The following is a 25,629-nucleotide window of genomic DNA, read 5'->3' on the forward strand; positions in this document are numbered from 1 at the left end:
AAAGAAAAATACCATATGATATCACTTACATGTGGAATCTAAAAAAAAAGACAAATGAACTAATTAACAAAACAGAAACAGACTCACAGACATAGAAAACAAACTATGGTTACCAGTGGGGGAAGTGGGGGAAGGGATAAAATGGTAGTTCAATATTTGCAGATAGTAACTACTACATATAAAATAGATAAACAAGTTTATACTGTATAGCACAGGAACTATATTCAATATCTTCTAGTAACCTATAATGAAAAATATGAAAACAAAAATATGTATGTATATGTATGACTGAACCATTATGCTGTACACCAGAAATTGACAAATCATTGTAAACTGACTATACTTGAATAAAAAAACAAAGGTATTGGAAATAATGCATAAAATTCTAAAAATCATAAAAGACAAAGTTGTTTTAATAGATGCTATGACTTCTATGTCTGATATTTTAAAATTTCAGAAGGTAGTAATTATTGTTACCCATATAAATGTATTTAAAGAAAAATCTTCTTTATGTGTAATACAATTTGGGGATGAACTCTAGATTTTAAATACAGTAGACTTCATATCCTTTCTTGGAGGTTTTTGAGGACTGATTTTTGGTAATATCGCTTTGGCATAAAATGTTTTATGAAGTCCAGCTTCTCGAAGTGCTAACTCAAAACGAAGTCTAGGGTCAGAAATTATCTGTAGAAATAAAACACAGTTTAAATAAATAGCAATTCACTGAAGTAAATTTTATCACTTAGTCCTGTATTATCCCAAACTGTATAATTTGCTTTTGCTGGACAGATAACTAGGTGACAATAAATTGTGTATTTACAGTGACTATATCCTGGTTATTTTTACTGAAAATATCCAAACCTTTTTTGACATTATCAGTTTCTAGTATATCAGTGGTTTCCAATACAAGATATATAGAATATTGTATACTAGATTAGTCAAAATAAAACACATTAAAATTATTAAAAGATGAGATAAAAGAAACAACTTCAGTACTATCATTGATTTGTTATTTATTAATAGCTGGGGTTATAAAACGTAAACAATCATTGATTAAACCTAAACCACAACTTGTACATGCGTCTTTAAAACAGACATTTTAATTTCTCTATCGTTTGGCAATATGTAAATGAAGTTCAAACACATGGCCACTATTTGAGAAACAAAATCAATAGAACTTGTCTTCCAAGGCTGGATTTCTATTTCAAAGCAGAACTAGAAAATGGTTCCATCAATCTGATCCTAAGTGGGAATAGACATATGAGTAGTTCAATTTGTTTTCATTTATAGCTGATTGGATCTTATTCCTCCTTCTATGAATATTAATGTCAACAAACACTGTCTGCAATGATAAGAAGGTACCACATATGGATTTCAGCTAATGAAGCATTTTGCAGGAAACTGAAGTCCCTCTAGAGGATGGGACAGTGAGCTGTTGAAAGCAGCCCCTCCTTCAAGGAGCTGGTAAACTAACAGAGATGATAAGAATGTACACAGATAACTACAGTCCGTGGTAAGATGTGACAGATGCTCCAAGAGTAGCAGAACACGGAGGTACATCTCCTGGTGCCGACGAGACTAGGATGGTCTCAGGTAAGGAGGACCACTTGAGCTAACTGTAATGTCCAGCTTATTCTTCTATAATGCCAGGGGTAGGGAGAGGAAGAGAGATCAAGCCAGAAAGGAAGGCACATTTTGCAAACTTAGAGATGAAATTGGTCGGTTTGGAATCAGGGTAGTTTGAGTAGAGTACCTGGTACCATTGGGGAACACTGAAAAAGGGCACTTCAAAGACTGGGGCTGGAATTTTAAAGGCTTGAAGGCTATGCCAAGGAGTCCAGGGAGCTACTAAGGTTGTGTTTCTGTTTTCAGCTTGGAACTAACATAACCATTGTTGTTGCACAAGAAGATGCATCTGATTGTAAGTTCAGGATAAACTAAGGGGGCAGAAAAAGAAGAGATGGAGACAGAGTGCTCACAGTCTACTGCAACTGTCTAGACATGAAGTAATAAGTACCTAAAATTGGCTGGTAGCAAGCAGGAGATAACTGTCCAAAACACTATGAAGGGAAGGATCGATGGAACTTGGCAACTGATCAGATACAGGGACCAGGGACAAGGATGTCAAGAATAATAGAGATATTTGTATCTGAAAAGCAAATATTGGAGCCTTAGACCTAGGTTTCTCCTCCTCTGCTCCAGGAGTCTCCCTGCTCACTCTCATCCATACCCAAGGATCCACGTGCCACCTGTGTGCTGATGCCCTAATGAACTCCAGGATTTACCTTTTTCCCCAGCTCCAGAATGGTGAGTTTTGAAATGTTTTCATAATTCTATTTTTTCAACACATATCAGGTGAAATGAAGATCTCCCTCACCTGTTGACCTCCTTTTCCCCAATTCTTGTCCCCAGAGGAAGCCCCTCAGTTTCCTGTAAGAGTGTGTTAGACATCTTCACCCTAAACCTGACACGAACAAAACACATTCTCTCTCCCTAAGTCTGTTTTTATTTCTGTATTCTTGTAAGGTTAACAGCAGCCCTCACCTAATGACTATAATTTACTGAATTACTACTAGGTGCCACACAATATTCTAGGCAACAGACATTTATTATCCTAATCCTCACAGAAACCTTGCAAATTATTGTTTTACAGGTGAAGTAAACAAGACAGGAAGGTGTTAATAGCTTACACAAGTTCACACTGCCAGTGAATAGTGGATGTGGATTTGAATCCAAAATTCAGGCTCTTAGCATCACTGGCTGCCTAGTTTAGAATCACGCTCTCCTTTCATTATGCCGTCTTGCTCTCAGCCAGAGGCAGCCACGCCAAACCACTTCTAGGAGGGCTCTACCATCTTAAAAGGATCTGACCCCACCCTCTACCCCTGTCCCTCACCCCCCAGCCCCACCCCCACCAGTTTTTCATTCGAGACACGCCACTGTAACATAAACCTGATTATACCATTCACCTGCTTCAAAGCCTCACCTCTGCTCACAGGATAAAGGTCAAATGTCTTAGCAAGTAAGCTCTACTATATTTTTCACAGTCTGAAGGGAACCTGTGTTTCCAGTCTCAGCTCCCAGGACCCACCCTTGCCCTGTACCTTACACTGAAGACACATCAGTAAGGGCCTCTTTCCACTCTCTTCTGCTTGGTGAAACCCTTGTTTCCTCAGCCCAGGTACCTGAAAGCTTCCCAGCTTCCGACTTCAATTCTTTGCATACCCAGCTGCCCTCCCTGCTTTGGCTTGTGGAGATACCCGTGCCTCTTCTAATTAATCCCTCTCCCTGCGCCCATACCGCCCCCCAATCTGTTTTCGCTGTTGTTCATTTTTAACTTAAATCATCTGGAATGAACTCTTTTACTGCTGCCAAAAATCCTCAGCTAAGGTGGAGCTTAGTTTCCCCTTCTCACTTTCTCTGACTTGGCATTCAGGGTTGCCCGTTCACTCCCTTCCTCCTGCTGCTGCAGCCCTTCGCTCTCCATTAGGAAGGTGACCTCACTGTTATTCTCATGCGGGCTGCTTTCCCTCCCAAACCAACTCCCCTGCTCACTTCCTCCACACAGGACAAGTTTATCTTGTTCAGGATGCAGCCCTGGCACCTGCCACAGTGCCAGATACAGTATATGTCCCATAAATATCTGTCCAGTTAATATGTGAATTGTTCATCTTTTTATCCCCTAGCAAAGTATGAAGCACATGGTAGAGGAACACTCGATAAATTTATGATAAATTTGTCAGCGGGTGAGTGGATGGATTTTCCTGCTTTTTAAGTAATTAAGTAACCATTTAGCTTTTCTTAGATTTGTAAAGTTAAGTACTTTCTCCTTTAATTTCAGTGATAACTATTCATTCGTTTGTCCTTGCCCCCTGTCTTCAATCCATCCATCTAAAAAATCTTTTAAAAATCTCTTCTCAGTTATAGAAACAGACTAAAATGATTCAGGAGGTCCTAGATATAAATAACCTCTTATTACCTTTTGCCACAGAAAATGTTTTATTTTATCATTAGTTCTGATATATTATCTTCTGTTCACTGGGCTTTCAAAAAGCTTCCCTCTGCTTTGTCTTATCAGCACCATCAGTTGTTTCTTTAATAGGATTTAGGTTACTCACTTAAATAAATTCTGAATATAATTAATATTTATACAACAAAATGCAATATTAACACAACTTCAAAGTAAAATTTTATAAATTTCTTTGGATTAAAATAATTTTCAGTGACAGATTCATAACATTCTCAGATAAACTGTTTTGTTCTATAGTCACGTTATCAACTATTTTAGAATATTAAGAATTGTTCAATAATTATGCACTATCACTTAGAAATAAAAATTACACTAATATGCATGGTATTTAAATGTAAATACTGAAAATAATTTGTAACCCAAAACACACACTTCTACAGTTCTTATCATCATCATGGCTTTTGCATCAATAGTGCTAATTTCCGTAATTACCTGCTGTTCATTGTATGTATTCAATGTGAAGAGTGGCTTTTGAAGAATAAATTCTTCTTCAATTCCAATACCCATCCTTGCTTTTGATGCCATTGTATCTGACATCATTCTAACAGGATCAAATTGAGCGACAATAGTAACCTATGAGAAAGCAAGCATGGTTACTTGGAACAAGAAACAAGCTAAATACTTCTGGGCAACATTATTAATGCTTAATGTCCATTAAAGTTAAGAAATTTTATTAAAAATTTCATAATTATAGCTATGATTACTTTTCTTTCTGCTGCAAAATCAAGGGAAATTTTGTATAGAAAACCCACATATTCAACCACCTTGATAGTAACCAAAAGTAAAACACATTAACTTTTAGCCAGTAGCAATCTATGGCCACAGTAACAACCCCATGAAGCTTTCTAGAAAGTTTAATCTGATTGAGCTGAATCTAAAGCATATCATTTATGGTAAAGTCGGGTGTGTTGGCATTAGTGAGCACGATGCGTGAGTTTCCACTGCAGCAGGCAGCTAGATTTCCAGGGACTGTTATAAACCATTGTTCTCTCTTTTACTGAAAAACTGCAGAGTCATTTTAACCCAAATGCCCTTGTCCTTTAGGATAATTGAAATCATTCAAACCCTCATCCTAATGGAAAGAAGCCACTAATTTTGTAAATTATGTGCACTATTAATAACACCTGCCTGTTAATTCCTAAAATCAAGAATTAGCATTAAGAAAATGGCACTTTTAATACCATTTAGAAATTGTAATGGCATGTCTGGGGGTTGAACTGCTTTATTATAGGTCTCCTAGCCAAAATGTCTTATACTATAGTTCTAAACCCTGATTACAGATCACAGGCACAAATATTTCCTCTTTCAAAGGGCTCAGAGATGGAAAGAATCCCAGTCATATGGGCTCTGCAGTAATCAAAATCACATTTTGGACAAGAATGTGTTTAGTAATAGTGACATTAAGTTTTGTCCCCAGGATGCCATATTATTATTTGCTAATGATTGAATAATTTAAATTTTGTTGAACCTAAGATGACCAGGACTTACATTCCTATGCTCTGAATTTATTTCTATAATCTATTTTATTTGATTAAAGATGATATAATAGTTGAATGCATTTACACTTCCTCTTTGCTATCTCATTTAACTAGACATCCTTGGTTTGAATACAGTTTGACATTTACTAGTTATGTGACTTTGGAAAACCTCTGGGCTTCCTTGGTTTCCTCTTCTATAAAATAAGAATATTAATAATATCTACATCATAGGGTTGTGGTAGAGATTAAATGGGGGTAAAACCTAAGAGCATTTAGAAGAGGGTTTTATACATAGTAAATACTCAAAAAATGTGAATTCACATCACTACAAACCTATGAGGCTGGTACTATTATTATTATTCCCGTTTTTCAGAGGAGGACACTTAGAGGGATAAAGTAAAAGACCTAAGTTTCCTCTGCCAGTAAGTAGTGAACTGGGTGATACCAGGTTTGAAAAACACCAGAGGCCAAGTTCTTATCCCAGGTCCAACGCTGCCTCCACCAACATGGATGGGAAACCAGACAGTCATTTCCCATCAGCTGGGAAATGGTGTCAGAGTACAGCTTATGAGTGGAGCTAATCACTTTCAGGTTAAAAACTCTGAAAAATTACCAAGTAAAACTCTTTTATCCCATTTCCCAAGTTCCTAAATTCCTGCTCTTGCCGTCTACGTCTATCAAAACTTTTGCCTTTTATGAGCCAAAACAATGGGAGGCTCTTATTTCTCCACAAAAACAGTATTGTTAAAAAGTGAGTTTTAACCTGGATACATCCAAGCAGAGGTTTCTACCCTGTAGAGGATTATCTTGCTCAAGCTTCAGCACAGTTTTTTGAGGAGAGTAATATCTTTTGGCTAGAAGCAGAGTTTCACTGCTGTAAATGGATACTATTTAGCTTATAAACTAGAAATAATATGGATGCATTTAAATCTTGGGAGAGCTTTTTAAAAGGCGCTGATAAAGTTCCTTTAATATACTAAGAAACTGGAAATGGTTCAGCATAAATCTGATTGCTCCCAGGAATGAAGGTCAGTGTCCCAATTTGGAAAAGTTACATTTTATATAGCAGATGTCATGAACTAAGCCCTAGTAATAATGTTATTAAGAGCACTTAGGAACATTCTTTTAAACCACCCATGAAAATTTCCAAATTAAAAACACCTGTTTCCTAAGGGCTGCTAGCCGCCTCTCTCTCTCTTCTTCAAGTGCTTCTTGAAGGGCCACTTCTTTTTTCTCCATCAAACGCTTTTCCAATAATTCTTGTCTGTATTTAACCCTTTAAAAATAATGCACAGGGAAATGGGGAACACATCATGACAATGCTGGATATTGTACGGTTAAGAGTGTAGGGGCAGAAGGCATCCCAGAAATTGCATCATAGTCATTTTGTTCTTACTTGCTTTTGGTTGATTTCTCATAGCAAAACAATAAAGGACACGTGCATAAAGTACAGTTTACAATAATTCTAACAACAGTCAGAGAACTGCCTGTCATGGGGCAGAAAACCTGGGGTAAAATCCAATCTTCTCTTTCTTCATTGAAATCATCGTATTAACACTCAGACTGTCAGCTGCCACAGCTGCAGCTGATCCAACCCAACAGATGACAGTCCCGCTGGAGCTATTACAGCAGTCTTCTGATATGTTTTCACACAATTTGAGATGTTAAAAGGCTATGTTACTGATGAAATATACATAATTTTAGAAAGACTAGTAAGTAAAATACTATAACAGTACTCCCAAAGTATCTCAATTACTAGAACGTAAAACAAAGTTCATCTATATTGTCACTCATTTTGTCAAGAATGCCCTTTCTGGGTGGACATGTGTGCTTGTTAGGTAACTTTGAAAATTGCACTTTGACTGTAGATGGCAGCAAAAACATGACTTTCCCTTAGCATTCGGTTTCCATCCTCCTTAAAATCAGCAGATATTAGAACAGGGTATATTTAAATACCTTTTTAATACTTCCAAGTTCATTTCGCCCTCCTCTGCTGCCTTTTTTGGGGCAGCCTTCCTAAACTTCCTTTTGCCCAAGGTATTCTTCTATTGAATTGTAGAGATAAGATTTGTCTTCTCAAAAAAGTGGGCACTTGGGTTCTTGAGGGAGTAGGAGGCCTTCAATCACTGGCAGTGTAGATTTAACTTCCTCTATGGCATTGGTCACAAATGTGCTTTGCCCTTAGTGTGCCCACCTGTATTTTCCATGGGTGTCCCTTCACTAGACCTTCTTGTTCTGGATCTTGACATTTGCTGAGGTGTTCACTGTGCACCAAGTCTTGTGCTAAGGGCTTTACCTGTTGTAGCTCACTTAGATTTCACAACAACCCTACATCGGGGCACTATTATTGAGCCCATTTTAAAGATAAAGAACTGGAGGCATAGACAGGTGACGTGACTTGTCCAAGTTCTCACACCCAGAGAGTGGCAGAGCCTGAGATCAGGGTTGGCATCTGAGAGTGGGTGACTTCTTCAATTTTGCCCCACCTAGTCACAGCCCTGAGCAGGGAAGGGTTCAGAGGGGCTGGAACAGAGCAAGTGGGTGACCAATAACAGAGAAGGAGATGCCCAGGAAAATGCTGGGAGGCTGAGCCTGGTTGTCACCTGGTTCCCTCAGTGATTTGCTCCTGGGGAGGAAAACTCTTTAAAACCAGGTTGCTCCTGAGGCTGGCATTAAAGCAGCAGCCACACTGGGAGAGGAGAGGAGGGAAGCGGGCAGTAGATCCTTGCAGAGTACAGAACACAGAGTGGGGTCTGGATGGGAGCTCCTAAGCTCCTTTGATGGCTGTTGGGCATTCTCCCCATCACCCCCTATTTCAGGACTCAGTACAGTCAGATATACAGATTAAAGAATCTGAGTCCAGACTGCTCCCTTTCTTCAATGCCTCCCTATCATGCATGGAAAGCTTTATTTCTCATTCCCTCCATTTTCACTAAGGCATGACACAACCTCCCTAGTGAGGTTCTACTCAATTTAAGCACTGAGGACAAACTAAGTGAGCTACTGTGAAGGTACAGTTAAAAGACACCTTGGGATTTGATAATTACCACATGTTAATTCTCAGAACCTCTGAAAAGTTTCTCTTCCTTTGGGATGCATAGGTTGCTTTGTCTGCAACAGAGTTTTGGTTACTTTGTGGAAAAGTAGTAGTTGTTTTAGTTAGAGGAGCTTGCCTAGTGAGGACAAGTTTGCAAATGAGGCATCTGAACCTGTGTGCTAAAGAAGGCTGGCTCACACTTTACTTTGAGGCTCATTCATTCAACAAAAATTTGTGCCCTGCATCAATCACTGGAGATAGATTTCAACAGGGAGACATGCTCCTGCCCTCATAGAATTGACAATCTAATGTGGATACAGAGACCTAGGAATTAAGACACAAGGTGGCTCTTGCTCTGATGGGACAGTAGGACAGAGGCCATGGGACAGGCACCTTTGGGACATTCAGGGGAGCATCCAACAGGAAGTGCTCTAAATTGCAGACCTAAAAAAATGAGCAGGAATTCACCAGAGGGGAAGAGAATAGAAAGAATGTTCCAGGCAGAAAAAAAAAAAAAAAGCATATGAAAGCCCATAAGTGAGAGGACATAATATTTCTGAGGAACTGAAAAATGTTTGAAATGACCAAAAATGAAAAATGTAAGGTGAGGAGTGCCAAGAACTGAGGCTGGAGAGGCAGGAGAGGTGAGATTGTGAGGGCTTTGCAAGCATGAGTGCTTTGATCAGGGAAATGCGATCAGAAAACTCTCTCCTGTAATATGGAGGAGGATGGCTTGCAAGGCCAGAGAGAATTCTCCAGAGGCAAGTTGATGGTTTCCTGAACCAAGGCAGCAGGAAGAGTACTGGTAGGAGTTAAGAAGAAGACATGGGTTTATTTTTGTAGAAAACAGAATAAATAGGAATTGTTACTTTATTTTATGAGAGAGGGGAAGAGAGAAGTTAAGGTTTCTGTTTTGCATGGTGAACAGTGGTGTCCCTCACTAAAACTGGGATCTTAGAGAGACAGAGGGAAAAGAAGGAATTAAGTTCAGTTTAGACATAGACCTGCTGTCATAAGATCTGGGCTGGAGAAGTGGATGTAGGTCTTTATCAATGGCATGGGATTAAGACCATGGGACAGATGGCATCAATCAGAAAGAGACTGTAGAGTAAGAAGAGGGGTAGGCCTAGGATTGATTCCCAAGGAAACAACTTTTTTCTTTATATATTTTAGTATTTATAATTTTTTACCATTCATTCATTGACTACTGAGTACCCACTCTGTGCCACCGGCTGTTACAGGTTGGGTGATTGCACTGATTAAAAAAACCTGCTCTCGTCATTTGCAGCAACATGGACGGACATAGAGATTATCATACTAAGTGAAGTAAGTCCAAAAGACAGCAAATATCATATGATATCACTTAAATGTGGAATCTAAAAAAATGAGACAAATGAATTTGTTTAAAAAACAGAAACAGATTCACATAGAAAACAAACTTATGGTTACCAGGGGGAAAAGGAGGGAAGGGATACATTGGGAGTTTGGGATTTGCAGATGCTAACTACTGTGTATAAAATAGATAAACAACAAGGTTCTACTGTATAGCACAGGGAACTACACTTAATATCTTATAATAACCTATAATGAAAAAGAATATGAAAAGGATATATATATATTATATATATATATATATAATATATATATATAACTAAATCACTATGCTGTACACCAGAAACTAACACAACATTGTAAATCAACTATTTTTCAATAAAAAAACAAACAAAAAGCCCCTGCTCTCATAGTGTTTCAATTCTAGACATATATATTTCTTGATGTATTTAAAAGAAAGGAAGGGGGAATTATCAGTTTAATTTATCCACTTTGCTGCAACCCAAGGAAGCAACTTCTAAGAAAAGGATAGAAGAGGAGGAAACTATCAAGGAGAATGAGGAGAAATGGTGCCAAAGCAGCTAAGGAAAGTGGGATCAGCAATGTCACAGGTTACAGAAGATGAGTCATAATCCAAGATAATCATTGGATTAAGTAACAGGGAGCCACTGGTGATCTTGGCAGTAGACAGGCAGCTGAAGGATTGGCAGGAGATAAGGAAATAAAGAGGGAGAAGAGACAAGCTCTTCAGTAAGACTGGTCCCCATGGGGAGGAGAGAAGCAGGGTAGTGCTGGAGGCAGTGCAGAGCTGATCACAGTTGCATTGGCTCCAAAGTGATGATCAGTACAGCTTTGACTACCGTGAAGATTTGCCGTGGAAAATTTAGGGACACGGATACAATCAAAGTCCTCACACTTAGAGATGCTCTAGTTTAAGCTCAAATAATAATTTACTTTCAAGGGGGAAACTCTTGATGCCTCTTTCTTTTCCCAGTCTGGATAGAAAAATGTCTTTGCCTAAAGAGAAGTGATGCAGAAAAGCCCCTGGGAGAAAGCCAGATACTCACATATTCATAGGGAAAGAAAATAGCAACCCAGTAAAGTCAATCATTTGGAAAATTTTCCACTTAAATACCTTTAGCCATTTGAGGGAGCAGATTTTCTCCAAATTAAACTGTTGCTATGAAAGTCAAAGTCAGGAAGTGGCAAAACTCAACAGTCTTTAAGCTGTGCACTGAATTCCCAAACAGGAATCCTAGCTTCATCTCTCAGTCTGCTTCATGCTCCCTGAGTCTACAAAGGCTGAGGGCGCTGCGGAGGAGGCCTTTTGGATTCCTGTTTGGGGAGAAGCATCATATTGTTCAAAAGCAACAGCTGCTGCAGAATCAGGCGCAGCATTAACAATAATCTGAAAAGGATTTTGTTTAAGCCTCCGGGCCTGAGTGTAGATGAAGGGACGAGAAGCTGTCACATAGAAATGGAGAATTTATGTATCATGTTGAAGACTTTTCATGTGTGTACTGCACTCTAAGAGATGAGTATACAAATGCAGATGGTTTGGAAACACCACGAACTTTAGTAACAGCCTCCGTTTGCTTTGGTGAAACTTCAGTAAGAACTGGGCAAAACAATAAGTACAAAATCTTGACCTCCTTCCTATCTGGAGACACGGGTAACTTCAGTCCAAAAAGAAGCTACAGCAACCAAGAGGGGAAAAAAGACTTCTAAGTAATTGCTGATCGTGGCAGGTTCTCCTTTTTTTTTTTTTTTTTTTTCTTTGTCTTTTTTAAAGCTTCAGCAGTAAATAAAACAGCATTAACCACATATCTTAATTAGGTTACTCTAACCAGCCTGGAACTCACACCAAATATGTTTCCAGAAAGTAATTGGCCCGACTGAATGAAAGGCAGTTTTTAAACAAATTTGCTACTTCATTTTTAAGTGATGTGGCTCACTCACCATTGAACAAGAAATCTTTAAACAGGCACATGCTGGACGTATTATTGCCAGAGGGGTTTCAGTGGCAGCATTGTGGTGAACCTGTTTTTGCCGACTGGGAAATCCAGCTTGGGCCTACACCTCACTCAGAAAGTTGTTCTTCCCACTGAGCACAGAGCACAGAGCACCCCTCCTTAGCACCAGGGGACTCCAACAGGGGAGAGTATGCAGACCCAAACACAGGCAGGCCGGTGGCAGTGCCTGTCCAAAGGTGGAGGGCTGGGGGGGAGCAGATGGAGGGGCCAGCCCAGGGAGGAGAAGGGAGACAACATAACCGGTGCTCACATCGGGGGCATCGCCCACCTAACAGTATGGGCGGCAAGACTCTACGCAGTCGGGTTCTGGCTAAGGGCATAAGCAGAGACCAGTTTCTGCAAATGCAATGTGAATCTTGATACAAGGCAGTGACATCCTGCTACAGATCAGCATGGGACAAAAACAAAGAGGATTCACAGAGAACTCGCGGAACCAGAAGGAGATGAACCCACGCCAGCCCCAAACAGAGACCATTCTTCTTGCTCAGAATGCTTACTGGTTCCTCTACAAGGTGTAAAGGCAAGCTCCTATTGGAACTCTATCTTTAAGGATTAATTAAATTAGTCAACATATAGCTCTTTGGGCACCTACCATGTGCCAAGCCCTGTCCCAGATGCTCAGGATACAGTAGTGAAAAATAAAAACTAGACAAAAAAAAGAGTCTCTCCACCTCTTAAATCTTACATCATTTGTGGTTTGTTCTACATAAGCATGCCTAAATTAACATCCTAGTAAAATATATAAAATGGTTTTAATAAATTATTTTTGAATTTATCACAAAGTGCTAAATTACACAGCTCCTTCTTATATTGCTTTAGAGTGATGGGTTTTAACTGTGACTGTCATTAGGCTCAATGGAGCTTATGAAAACTTCTGATGCCAGGGTCCTGCACCACACTCATTACATCAGAATTTAGTGTTGGAGCTCAAGCACTGGTGTTTTGTTAAAGTTTTCCAGATGATTCTAATGTGCAGCCCAGGCTGACAACAGCACTGCCTGGACCAGGGGGTCCCTAATTTGCACCAACATCAGGGTCACCCAGAGGGCTCCTGATTCAGTAGTGAAGTGACACCTGAAAATCTGCATTTCTAAGAAGCTTCCAGGTGACGCTGATTCTGCTGGTCTAGGGACCACACTTTGAGAACTACAGCAAAGATAAATATAGAGGGACTCTGCCTGACTCCTGTTACCCAGACAAAACCAGGTACAAATTACTACTAGACAGAGCTTCTTCTTTCTGGTTGCATGTGCCAGATATCACAATGCCTCAGGATTGATCCAGACTAGAAGCTCTTGCTTTAGTGCTACAACATTCAAGAGTAGAATCTTGCAACCCCACCCCACCCCCATGGCCCTAACACACATGGATGACAGTTTCCCTCAGTGACAATGGTCCTCCAGGCTTGGGTTACTATTAGTGATGGGCATTTGCAACAATGGCTGTTACTGAACCTCTTTCTTTCCTCCCAATGGACAAAACACTGGTGTATCCTGGTGACAGTTGAAAATCTCAGGCTCCTGGTGATATTTAAAGGGTCTATTCAGTAAAATCAAAAAGGGAAGAAACAACTTAAAAGCATTTCAGCCTTAAAAGAGACCTGTGAGCTACTTCTCTTGGGAAGAGTTCTTGCAGCTCCAGGGTGGGTAAATATTTTTCATACTGGAATGAAAACCCATAAATGAGAGTGATAAACGTTTTCCTGTTGGTTGTAATCAGTTCCAATCTGGCCATCTGAGTTCACTTGAGTTAGAAATGCAGAGATATAAACAGCTGTGAAAAAAGGACTTAAACCAGGGAATCCAGAGTTAAATACAGGACAAGATGTGAGGAGAGGGTTTTGAGAGAAAGAACATTGCAGATATCATTTTAGCCCTTTTCCCAAGTTAGTGCAGAAAGACATTTCTGCCACATTTATCCTCCACTTCTTGAACTGTTCCTACCCCTTTCCATCTAGTTTTCAGTAATCCTTTTATATTCTCACATAGTCTCAAAATCTTCCTAGAATAGTCCTTTCCAAAAGCATTTCAAGTAGGGTACAGGAAATAAAAGATGCATTGTCTATGGGGAATTTAAAACAATAATAAAAGCCTGTCTTTTTTTTTTTTTTCTTTTTAATCACTATGCACTAGCAGATCTAAACAAAGTTAGTGATTTAAAAAAAAATTCCCTCCATTGGCGCATACAAGGCCATCTCACTGTCTCTTGGTTGCTTCTTTCAAATGTTTTCCTTAATTGAAAACCAGAGCTTCTCAGGTGACACTCCTTCCATTGCTACCCTTTACAATAGTGGAGGAAGAAAGCTAGCATTTTCGTGACTTTCCAACAATTTCAGAAAAGTTTTACCTATTGACTTGGGCTTACCCCATCCTCTTTCTAATAGGGTTCTTGGGATCAAATACTGACTGCCCAGGTCACTGCCTGACATTTACTGAGGATTATTCAATACTCCTCCCTTACAGTCCCTTAACCCCCAACAGCATTCACCTCTCCTCCACTTCAACAGCCCACTCCTTAGACCAAACTTGGAGCTTGGCATTACCTAAAACTTTTGAAATCATGCATAATTAGTCAAATCCATTTCACCTGCCTTCACCAAAAGGTCATTTTAAGACTTGCCCATTCTCCAAGCTGCACGTATCCCAAAGAGCAAGATGTTTGCCCTAGTTGTTTTCCAGGAACTGTATCTAATTCGAGCTGAGCTGGTTGTAACTTGACAGGACCACAGGCCCTCCAACTGGGCATGCTTGAGTGTCTGCTAAGCGACCTTTTGATTTCAGAGGGCTCCACACTCCAGATCCTCAGATTATGCTAAGCAGCTCCATTTTTTAACGTGCAGTAGTTTTATTATGCCTGAGCAGAACCATGCTTACTGCACCTTTTTCCAATTAACTTTCCCCTTTCCCCCCACACTCCCCATTCCTCAGACTGCCCCGCTGCTTTATTCTTTATCCTACAAGTACTGGAAGCCCCTTGCCTTTGGGGAGGCAGGTCTGAGATTTGTTCTCCTGTCTCCTGCTTTGCTAATAAACTCTTTGCTGCAAACCTCAGGCTTCTCAGAGTTTTGGCTTGATGCCTCTCAGGCAAAATGAACCTGGTTTGGGGACACTATTTTCCTGCTAAATTTTTAAAAGGAGGGATTCTGTTCTGACTCCAGTCTCTAGGATCACCACATATTCGGATTAAGGTTGCACATTGTGTGACTCTAGGAATGGATTGCCTTCCAGTCTCCTACCCTTTTGATGTTCTCACTCATTTAACCTTACTCAGCCTGCTACTACCTTAGCTTATCAGGCTCTCCATTTTTTCAATGATATTTATTAACTGTGAACTATATGCCAGGCACTGGGCCAGGTCTTCCCTCATGAACTTCACTATCTACCTCTTCCTTTTCTCCCAGGCTATGAGACACAATCAGATTTTACTTCATTCTCTCTCCAGCTTTGGATCCATGGGCTTATCTCTTCAAAGGCATTATCACTAGGATCTTTTTATTGTCTTCTTTTCTTTCCACATCTGCTCTACCAATTTCCAGCCCTAACTCTTTATTGAATTTATTACATATTTGTGAGGTTTGAACCTTATCTGGACATTTAACACTCCTCCAGAATGATTTTATTTACTCCAGCTGCTTAAAACTCTCCCTCTTAGGAGAGAACCTCACCTCCTACTTTACTGAAAATAAAAGGGCCATAAGCATTCACTTTCCCCACCATACCTTGCCCACTTGCAGTTGTCAGGACTCATCTTTATTCATCCTTCGCTCCCTAAACCTGGGCTCTTAATCTCATAAACCTAGTTGTCTCTAGGATCTTGCTCCAGAAGTGAGTCTCTTCCTTTCCTACTTCTTCAGTCTCTCTCTCTCCCCTCCACAGTTCTTCTTCCTCTGCATACAAAATTCTTCAAATGGGTAAAACCTGTATCTCTCAACTCTCTCTTTTCAGCTACCACCCTCATTTCCCCATCACTGCAAACTTTCTTAAATGAAAAAGCTATACTTCCTGCCTCCAGTTCTTTGCTTCTTATTTAGTACAAACTCCATGCAGTCTGACCTCTGACCTTTCCACCCCAGACTGTAAACTCAGAGCCTTCTCTTAGAGCTCCACTGACTTGACCTTTCTACGATGCCTGGTACCAATGACCACCTCCTTCATGAAGTGCACGTTCTGTCTCTTATTGATTTTCTTCCTTGTCTTTTACTGGTTCCAACATGAACCCTCTTTCCACAACTTAAAAATATTGTCTGGGAAATATGATTTCAGCTACAATCAAAGCATGAATAGCTGCAGCCTCCACCTCCTTCAAAGCCCCAAGTCCTTTGATCTTTTATTTTTCATCTGTGTAATTTCAGGATTGGCTTCAAATAAATCCTTCAAATGTAACTGTATTACAGTGATAGTTAAATGCAGAGCTTCTGCTTTAATGGGCATCTGAACTTGGTATAATGTTGACATCCTTTCATCAAAACTTAAGAACAAACCTAATGATACACACCTAAGTAGAAGTCTGGAATTCCTCCCCACAACCTCTTAGAAATGAGCCACCATGGTACCATAGGTACCATGGACAGGGCCAAGATTCTGCCTAGTCAATTATTTTGGGTCCCTTCTAATCCAAAGGCAGAGAATTAAGTTCCCAATGTTTAATACCTTATAACATGGCTGCAGCAATTTTAGCCTTAAATATTTACAGTATAGTTAGTCACTCAGCTACTTAAAAATCACAGAATGTCTAACTTTGAGCAACACAACTTCTTGGAGCCAAGAAAATCTCTTATGTGTTTAAACAATTGACTGGTGGCACATTCGGGATTATTAGCTATAAACCACTTTATAAATTGGGAGATATCTTCCAAAAATAATGACTTTGATAGTAGAAGAGTTGATATTTTTTTATTCCTGCTTTCTGATAGTAATTGTATAGGGCCTATTGTATACCACCTATTATAGGCAAATCTAGATTTTAAAAATTAAACCACATTGTGGTAGATATCTTTTTTTTTTTTTTTTTTTTTTTACCATCTAGCATCAACCTAGTAACATCAATCCCCTTCACACTGCTCTCCTCATTCCATGGAGGTCTATTGAAGCCTTTAATCAGAGAATCCCTCCACATTTCCTGATATTAGTGGTTTACATGTGACCAGATAAGGGTAATAGTAGGACATTACAAATATGACCATGTGATTGGCCTTCAGTGAGCACATGAATTCAGCTGAGCCAATCAGAATCTTTCCCTGGGGATTTGTATATGGATATTGAAGAAGAAAAGCCTTCTCTTCTCTCTGAGGTCACTAAGCTTGAATGATATGCTTAACCCTGGAGCTGCTTGTAGCTATGCCTCCTTTTCCTTCTGCCTCCCCCAGCCCAGGCACGTGAGGAAGTCCATGTCAATGCATAAACAGGTACAGAGTGAATAAGTAGAAAGAGAGTGAGCAGAACCTGAAGACGCCATTGGAGTAGCTGAGGCAAGACCCACTCCTGGCTTCCTGTGCATGTGAGTCAATTCATTCCCTTTTTTGCCTAAGCTAGTTTGAGTTAGGTTTCTCTCAGTTGCTTCTCAGGAATCCTGACTAATAAACATATCTTCTATTTATAAGGGAATACTTATCTTTTTACTCTCTATAACAGGAGAGCACATCAGAGCTGTTTCAGGTGGTAATCAGTTCATTTCCCAAATTCATGGCCCATGGAATGTTAATATCCCACAGGATGTTAACACATGTGCTGTGAAAAATGTGTTGAATGTTCTAGTAGGTTGGCAGAAAACTAAAAGAAACAAAGTGAAATAGATTTCTTTACAGTAGGATCTCTCAAAATATTTATTATGATATGGTATGCATGACAAATCTCCAGAAGGAGGATTTAGTTTGCTTATTTTCCAAAATTGTCTGATGTTAGAAACCTTCTACAATAGAACCCAGTCTGGGAAATGTTACTTGCCTTTCCATGAACAAGCAGGGACATTCAAGTAAACAAATTAATGGCCATAAACACATATACGCTTATTGATTTGTATTATAGTTATTTGTTTTCACGTGTTGCTTCTGTTAGACTGCATCTCCTGGCTACATTGGCTATGTCTTAACTGCCTTTATATCCCCAAGAACTAGCATAATGCCTAAAACAGAAGGCATGCACCAATACATGAAAGACATAGTGAAAGATGAATGAATTTTATAAGGTATGGAAAGCACTCAATTGAATTTCCTAAGTTGTAGGTAAATAACAGGACATAGGAGTTGACAAAATTAAAAGTTAAGAATAAATTGAATATACACTTCTCTATTAAGCCTCTCTAATTAGTCAGTGGCTATTCCTTTGTAAGATATTTAATTATTTGAGGGGTGAAAGAGAAGTCCAGTCACTGGAGAACAAATCAGGTGTCCAGTTCCTTTGGACAATCAGGAACCATTGATGCTAAAAGGCAAACTCAAAGTGACATCCATGGAGCAAACTGTGATTTTGAAGGGGCAGCACAGGAAAGAATGAACTGAAATTTAAAAGGCAATCCAGGCAGATCAGCATTTATTTGCCTAACTGCCTCCTTATGTTTATTAATTCAATGTATTTATATTAAGTGCCACAGATATGAATGTTTAAAATTATATTCTGAAAAACATAGGAAAAGCCCAGAGCAACTGGAAACACCTCTCATCAAGTACAAGGGCAGAGGCTATAACTGGATTTCTGAATATTTATAGGAGCTTGCTGCTTGCCATTGTATGAGTTCACTAGGAAAAGGCATCTGTTATTTGACACTAACTGGGTAATTTGCACGGTGACTCTTGAACTCACAAATGGCTTATGGTAAAGTTTAACATCACAATATGTATCACATTTTAAAAATCTTTAAGATGCTATATAATCATTTTATCTGTTGTATAAGAAGGGAGCTCGTGTTGAGGGTTTACCTCACAATATTAGAAGCTGTCTTTAAATTCTCTCCACTTCGGTTTGTAAAGAAAAAGACATGATTTAAATGCAAGAAAATGACAGGCATGAGTGATTAGTTTCATTGGAGCTTTTATTTTTCCCCTCTGAAGAATTCTTAGAAGGTATATATAATTTCTGACAACCCTAATTTCAATGAGTGTCTCAGAATCACAAATACTGAAAGAAGTATTGCTTCTTTCATTAGAACTTTGAAAAACCATGCTAATAAAATATGCCACTGGGTTAACAAATCATATTCAGTCTGGCTTTATCTCTTTTTAACTTCTGATTTTAATTGGTCCTCATTTATCCAGGGACAGACACCTGTATCATGAGGACGGAACTGCTTTCTCTTCTTCAGGAGTTGTGATGGGATAGCACTGAGACAACAAAAGAAACCCAGTCCTCTCCCTCAAACAAACGATTTATGTAAATAAGATGAATAAAGCTTGTCGTCTCTAATACTGTCTGAAAATCCCCCTTACACTCTCTTTCTTCCTTCCCAGGTCTCAGAACTTCTGTAGACAGCAAACATCAAAAAAACCAAAGATTTTATAATGATTCAGCCGCCCACAGCAATGAAGTAAACCCTGATTTTCCTTCAGCCTAGGAAAAGATCAGCAAAGAGGCTTCACAAACAGCCTCTTAACTTTTGAGGTTAAAAAAAAAAAATCACTGTGGCAGAAAGGTTACTTTCATAAATACCTTTGGGGATTTTGTTTCCTTTCTCTTTGCTTCTTTTTCAAAGTAACTCTTCTAATTTGCACCCCCTCCCCATACAAACATTATAAAGTATTTTCTTTACCAGAACTTTGAGGTTAGGCATTTTAAGTATACTTAAAAAAAAAAAAAAAAAAAACACAAATGGTAAAATATATTTAGTTTGGGATGTGACTTTTCTAGTGCCTCATTTCCTTCACTCCTTTAAATGCTGACTTACTCCCACTGCAGTTGGAGTTTCCTCTTTCAAGTTTCACCTAGCTTCTCCAGTGACTTCCTGCCCAGCCTTGCCTCCCTAGCAATCTCCTTTCAGAATCCAGCCTTTGGGAGTGAGCTCTAGAATCTTTGTTCCATTTCCCTTTAGAGACAGACACCTCCTCAAAGCGGTGCACCCTAGTGTCCCACCAAGTGCACACTGGTGTTTGGATCTCGGGGTAGGCAGCTGTCCCCAGTGTGCCTCAGTGAGCTCTGTTGCCCATTGGGGCAGTGTCTTCAGGAGAGAGGCAAAAGCTGATATTCTCAAAAGGATGTTACTTGAGGTCAAGAGAGAGATGTGTGGTTTTCTCCAGAGCCCGAGCACATAAAAGTTGAAAATAGTATTACTGACTAAATTGATAGGGAACTGACTTTATTGGAAAAGATCAAACAAACTGGAAGGAGATTCAGATAAGTTTACAAATAATACCCTGAGGTCCCTGACCCTCAGCCTTCTTTTTAAAGGAGACCTATATTTTCTCAAAAGCATTATTTAGGTATGGGCGGAAATAAATCTCCAAAAGCCCTGTCTTCCTTTCCTACGTTGAATTAAAGATGTCCACACCCATATTCCATGGGACTTCTCTTTGGAAGGCTTTCAAAGGAAATGAAGAAATTCCTAGAGGAGGTCATGGGCCATAGTATAATAAACAGACAAAAGATGCACAATTTGTACAATTTAACAATATATCAGAATTACAATTAAATGCCAAATGTGGGGAAAGGGTGGACAGGATGAAGAGAAGTAGGGTAGTTTCCTAAGGAAGTTTCTTAAGTGAGATAATTAACTTCTATGAAATTTTATTTTGATAAACATTACAATGGCCAAGTGTTGGCCCAACTGGACACAGCTAACAAGGACACTGAGAAGTGGTTGTGTCTCATATTCACATTTTGCATACAGAGTAAAGTTACTACATGAGAGGCTCCTTAGGAAGAAGAGTGTTCTCCTGTCACAAGAACTTCACAATAATTGAGCCCAGAAAATAGGCAGAGTGGGCTCTCCCATGGGGACTGATCCTGATGCCCAAACAGTACACCGCAGGAAAATCCACTTAGCCCACGTTAAAATGACAAAAGGGGCGTGAATCTTGCTCCTCGATGGTAGATTATTTGCTCTAATCCAAGCTACTGGGCCATCTAATGGCCTGGAAAGCAAAAAGAAGTCTATTTTAGGTCCTCTAAAAGCTATTAGCTGAATGTCTACACAATTCTAATGTCTAAGAGATATAGCCAACCTTGTCACATATATGTAAGGCAACTCACATTTTTCTCTCCAAGTGACTCTAAATTTTAATCTTTATTGTCCTCTCCCAGATGTCACAACTCCTTTCTGCCAGATTCCCCATTATTTCAAGAGACAAGAATATTCCCTGAGGCCTCCTTCTGAATATACATCTTTCTGAGATCATGTCTCTGGTTTCCCTGAAGACTGTCACATTGATAAATCTATCTTCTGCCTGGATCCTTGATTTTGAAAATAATTTTATCACCTTAGCCAGGCACAGCCAACATTTCTCTCTTATACATATTCTTCAGGCAGAAAGTCTTGCTTGGTCTGTTCCATTTCTGTGCATAAAAGCATTCATATGCAGAACTTGGCATAACTGTACATGGAGACAAGCTTTTTTGTAAATAGGCCAGTTACCACACATGGGCCACAGGAAGACCCTATCTGAGCCTGGTCCAGCATAAAATCAGTTATGTCCTTTCCATGGAAGCCTGGGAAGGTATGGCGTGTGGAGCAATACTCTGACAGATCGTAAGGATTAACTTGCACCAAAAGCTCCCGGTATTAAAAAAAAAAAAAAAAAAAAAAAGGCATCAAAAAGCTTTGCTTTTTTAGAAACATTTAGAGCTTTCAAGCCCACACACATTCAGATAGTACTGATTAATCCTCTCTCTGTTTGTGGGATTTGGAAGAGCTACAAACTATAAAGAGCCACAATATTTTGACTAAGTGATACATTCTTCTCTCTAGGTGTATTTGATAGAAACTTTTGGACTTTCCTCCCTTCAATTAATAAAATGTTATAAATATAAGAACATTTGAGTATATGAAGACTTTACAGGAATACAATTGATAAATATACCTACTTCTTTGGTATGTATAAAGTGTTGAGAGTTTTAAAAATCATCTTTTTGCATAAAGCTTTATAGTTTTCAAGGTACTCTCACATATATTAGCAAGACAGATTCAGTACCAAAAAAATCTTATTATTCAACTCTTATTTAAACAGAATTCATTACTCACTTCCTCCACTTCTCCTGATTATATGAGAGAGGGTATTAGAATTTTTTAATTTAATTAGGATGTATACCCTACCTGTTTCCAAACAAGATTTGAAATGACCTATAATATTAAACCCATGGTAAAACTGCAACATTAAAAATCAAAGAGGATACACACCCAGGTAAAAGAAGATGTCCCTAAGCACCTGCAGCAAACTGTCACAGCTGGGCTGTGACCTTGCCTCTCACAGGAGTCAGCATTTGCTCACCAGGTGGGAATGCAGAACCTCTGGGCCTGTGTAAGAGTATGTTTCCAGACCTGTCTCGCCAGCAGGGTCCCTGGATTAATTATGCTGCTGCATTTCTCAGAAAGTGGCTGGTAAACCAATTGTATGGGAATCGTCAATGGTGCTTATTTTTTAAATGCAGCTTCATGGACCTGACCTAGGATGGCTGGTGGTAGGGTTCTGGGGATGATATTTTCATATACCCACCAGGTGGTATTTTTGCTCTTTAAAGCTTGGCAATCCTGCTTTGCTGGGACTGGTGCCTGTTGCACAGAAACTATAGAAAACCCAGCACCAAGAAGGTAGAAAACTGTTCAGTGATCAGTCTCTTGGACGCTGCTGTATGCCTTCCTGTTTTTGCCTGGGCTTGTCACACTTTCAAATGCTTTGCCCACTGCTCACTTGATGTTTTACTTTGGAGGGCCCCATATGCCTAGCTCAGAGCCTCTTTTTATGATCATAGGCCACCCAGGAAATCATTTTTAAAAGATTATGGACAGCACATCCTCAGAATTCTCTGTATTTGACTTTGCTTCCAAAGCTGCCAGTATTAACAGGATGATCAGATAGAAACACTACCTCCACACCTAGCTCCTCAGTCTTCTACTCAAGACATCAACGTTTCTGGACATTTTTCTTCAAACTCAGCAACCTATCCAGAACAAGTGTAGAGTGTCTGGTGGATGCATGAGGCTAGGACCTCACTTCTGAATTTTGGGAGCGTTCACAGCGCAGGCAGAACAGCTCATAGGGCACAGCGGGTCTGCTCACAGGAGATTCCATAGCAGCTGGTAGGGACTCACAATGATCTTTTCATGGGACTTAGCCGTATGATGTCCCCCCTCTGCTGGAGTGCTTAAGAACCCTAGTCAAGTGCCAGAGCTGCCTCAGACCAGCTGGAGGGAGCCAAACACTACACTTTTAGGACCTTTGCAAACTAGTTGTTGAACATAACTGTTAATAAACATTACATTACATAAACTGAAGGCGAAATAGACTATATCTAAAAACAAAGATAACAAATGCTCAAAACTCATCATTTTTTAATTGCTATTATCTAGGCTCGTGAGGTTATTTACATCTATTGTATCTGTATGGTAGAAATAATATAAAATGGTGTGCAATGGCGTAATTCTTCCCAATTCTGTCCAGTGACATCAAGTTGGTCGTTTGAAATAAGCCATGGGGGGAGGATCTACACCCTAGAAATCAACAAATGCAACAAATCAGGGCTTACTCCCATCTTCTCCTCCCACCCCCAGCCAGTTGTTAAATATTTACCAGTACTTCATTGCTCTGAACTCAGTTAGTATTAAGATGGAAAAACACAAAAGTACAATATAGTTACTTGACATTTCCCAGCTTGACTATTTCCTCCAATCTGCTTTCCTTTCAATGTGGTCTAACGTCTCCCAAGTCAAGGTCTTTGGAAGCAGAACCTCTGCCAGATAACTGATCTGAATAATGTGCAGTCTGAGTTGTTACTTTACTTATTGGCTCTCCTAAGATGAAGTCAGAAATTCTACAGAGATTTTATATCTAAAAATTTTCCTGCTTAAAATCCCTGCTCTTTTACCTGCATTGTCTCTTAGATCTTCCCCTGCACACGTGTGTCTGCATCAGTGTTTGCGTGTGCATATCTGTATACACTATGTAACAGCCGTATTGTTCCTTCTGACTGGCTAATTTTAACTTAAAATAACTACAATTTAAGCCCAGCTTTGTATCTACTAAAACACTAGGAAGGGAGATCATTTAATGTCTTAAAATCAATACTTGGATTCTTAAGAGGGAATTTAGGAGGTCAGCAAACGTTATTAAAGGATCAGGAAACTGACTCAGGAAAAATCCAAGGAAAGTAAGACTCCTTATATGGCGATGATAAGGCTAATGGGAAACTGAAAGTGATATTAGAGAGTGATTGGGAATTTCATACAGAGGAGTCATTGTTCTCTGTTTCCACTCAGGGTAAGTCAAGAAGGATTCAACTTACAGTGCTTTATAGAGAGAACTTTACAAGAATTCAGTAAGAGAAAATTATCTTAAGGTTGCTTTCACCTAAGGTTGTTTTTAATCAGCCATTTTAATCAATGATCCCACGGAAGCTTAAATTGAAGGTAGAGTCTTATTACTAAAAAGTCACCCAGAAATGAACTCAATGGAAGATGGGATGTCTGGATTTTCCCCCCAGGTAGATACAGGCTTTAGCTTTCTAAATATTTTTCAGAGTTCTAAGCTTAACTGAAGATCATATTTACTAAGGCTAACCCAAATAGATAGGGATGTATAATTAAAGGACAAGGACATAAGTACCTAAGACATGCAATACCGAACCAGACCAAAGAAACATTATGTCTGAAACTCAGTTTCTGATCATGTCAATGAGGTCCTTTTGTGGGAAGGCAAGTGAGGGGCTCAAATCAAAAACTTCCCTTAATAATCCACTAAGTCCATTTGTGTGTCTAATTCCATTTTGAACTAATTTATGTATTAATATGTGCAACCTCATAAGGTAATTACTTTCCTAGTTTTCACTACCACTCTCATGGCAGATATAGTTTCTAAATGAGGTTCTTCTAGTATCCTGGAATTTTTAAAATCTTTATGCATGCATTAAAATCCTTTTGGAAACAGAAAGGGTATAAACCACCAAATGTATTCATTAATTGTTTAATACAATTATTTATAATTAATCAAGTGAGTAAAACAGAATTTACGTGACTCAGATCCTACCAGATTTAAGTTTTCCAAGGTCTTAGATTGGCCTCTACTTATCCTTTCCCCACAAACTTTCCCCAACCTGCTGCAAATTTCATGCTTCAATGGTTCTAAATCATTTTCAGTTCCTGAAAATTGCCATGGAGATGTGGCAGTAACACTTCTTATTTCTGGGATGTTTTCTTTCCACCACTTCCTGACTCCGCCTTTCACCCTCTGCCTGGTTTAGGTGCTGCTCCCAGACGTTCCCATCTATGGGTGCTGGCCCTCACAAAGAATATCCGAGTTCCCCATTAGACTGTCAGGTCCTTGAAAACAGGGACTGTGTCTTTTTTGTTCACCCCTCTATGCCAAGATGGTAGGCATTCAATAATAATGGTTAAATTTATAAAATAAGTAGTTCAATGGGTTTAAAATAATACCCCCACTGTGTTCATACACTAGAGGTTCAGTCCATCAACTCTGGCCTCTACAAGAATGGCACAACTTCATGGCCATTATAGTTATTGTTGTCTGAATCCCACTAGGCATCATGCAGTCCCTCAAATGCAAATTTATGATGATCTTATACA

General features: G+C 39.3%; 1 protein-coding gene across 10 annotated transcripts in view; it reads right to left on the minus strand.

Annotated features, from left to right (window-relative positions):
* The window catches only part of CCDC148 (coiled-coil domain containing 148), a 308,196-nt gene that overhangs the window by 111,346 nt on the left and 171,221 nt on the right, over positions 1–25,629 (minus strand). For 5 of the 10 annotated variants that reach the window (XR_004319876.1, XR_004319875.1, XM_032479509.1 and 2 more), the window contains exons 14-15: positions 6,670–6,784; positions 4,463–4,603 (exon numbers count right to left, since the gene is read on the minus strand). The exons of 3 other annotated variants lie outside the window; for them this stretch is intronic. Coding sequence is in view for 5 of the 7 variants with exons in the window: in XM_032479509.1 (XP_032335400.1) it covers positions 4,463–4,603; positions 6,670–6,784 (256 nt within the window). In the remaining 2 variants the exon portion in view is untranslated. Of the gene's footprint in view, positions 1–433; positions 685–4,462; positions 4,604–6,669; positions 6,785–22,436; positions 23,542–25,629 lie in introns of those variants that run through there. 2 more of the 10 variants (XM_032479510.1, XM_032479514.1) reach the window with 2 other exon arrangements.

Source organism: Camelus ferus, chromosome 5 (assembly GCF_009834535.1).
Source record: "Camelus ferus isolate YT-003-E chromosome 5, BCGSAC_Cfer_1.0, whole genome shotgun sequence".
Taxonomy (NCBI): domain Eukaryota; kingdom Metazoa; phylum Chordata; class Mammalia; order Artiodactyla; family Camelidae; genus Camelus; species Camelus ferus.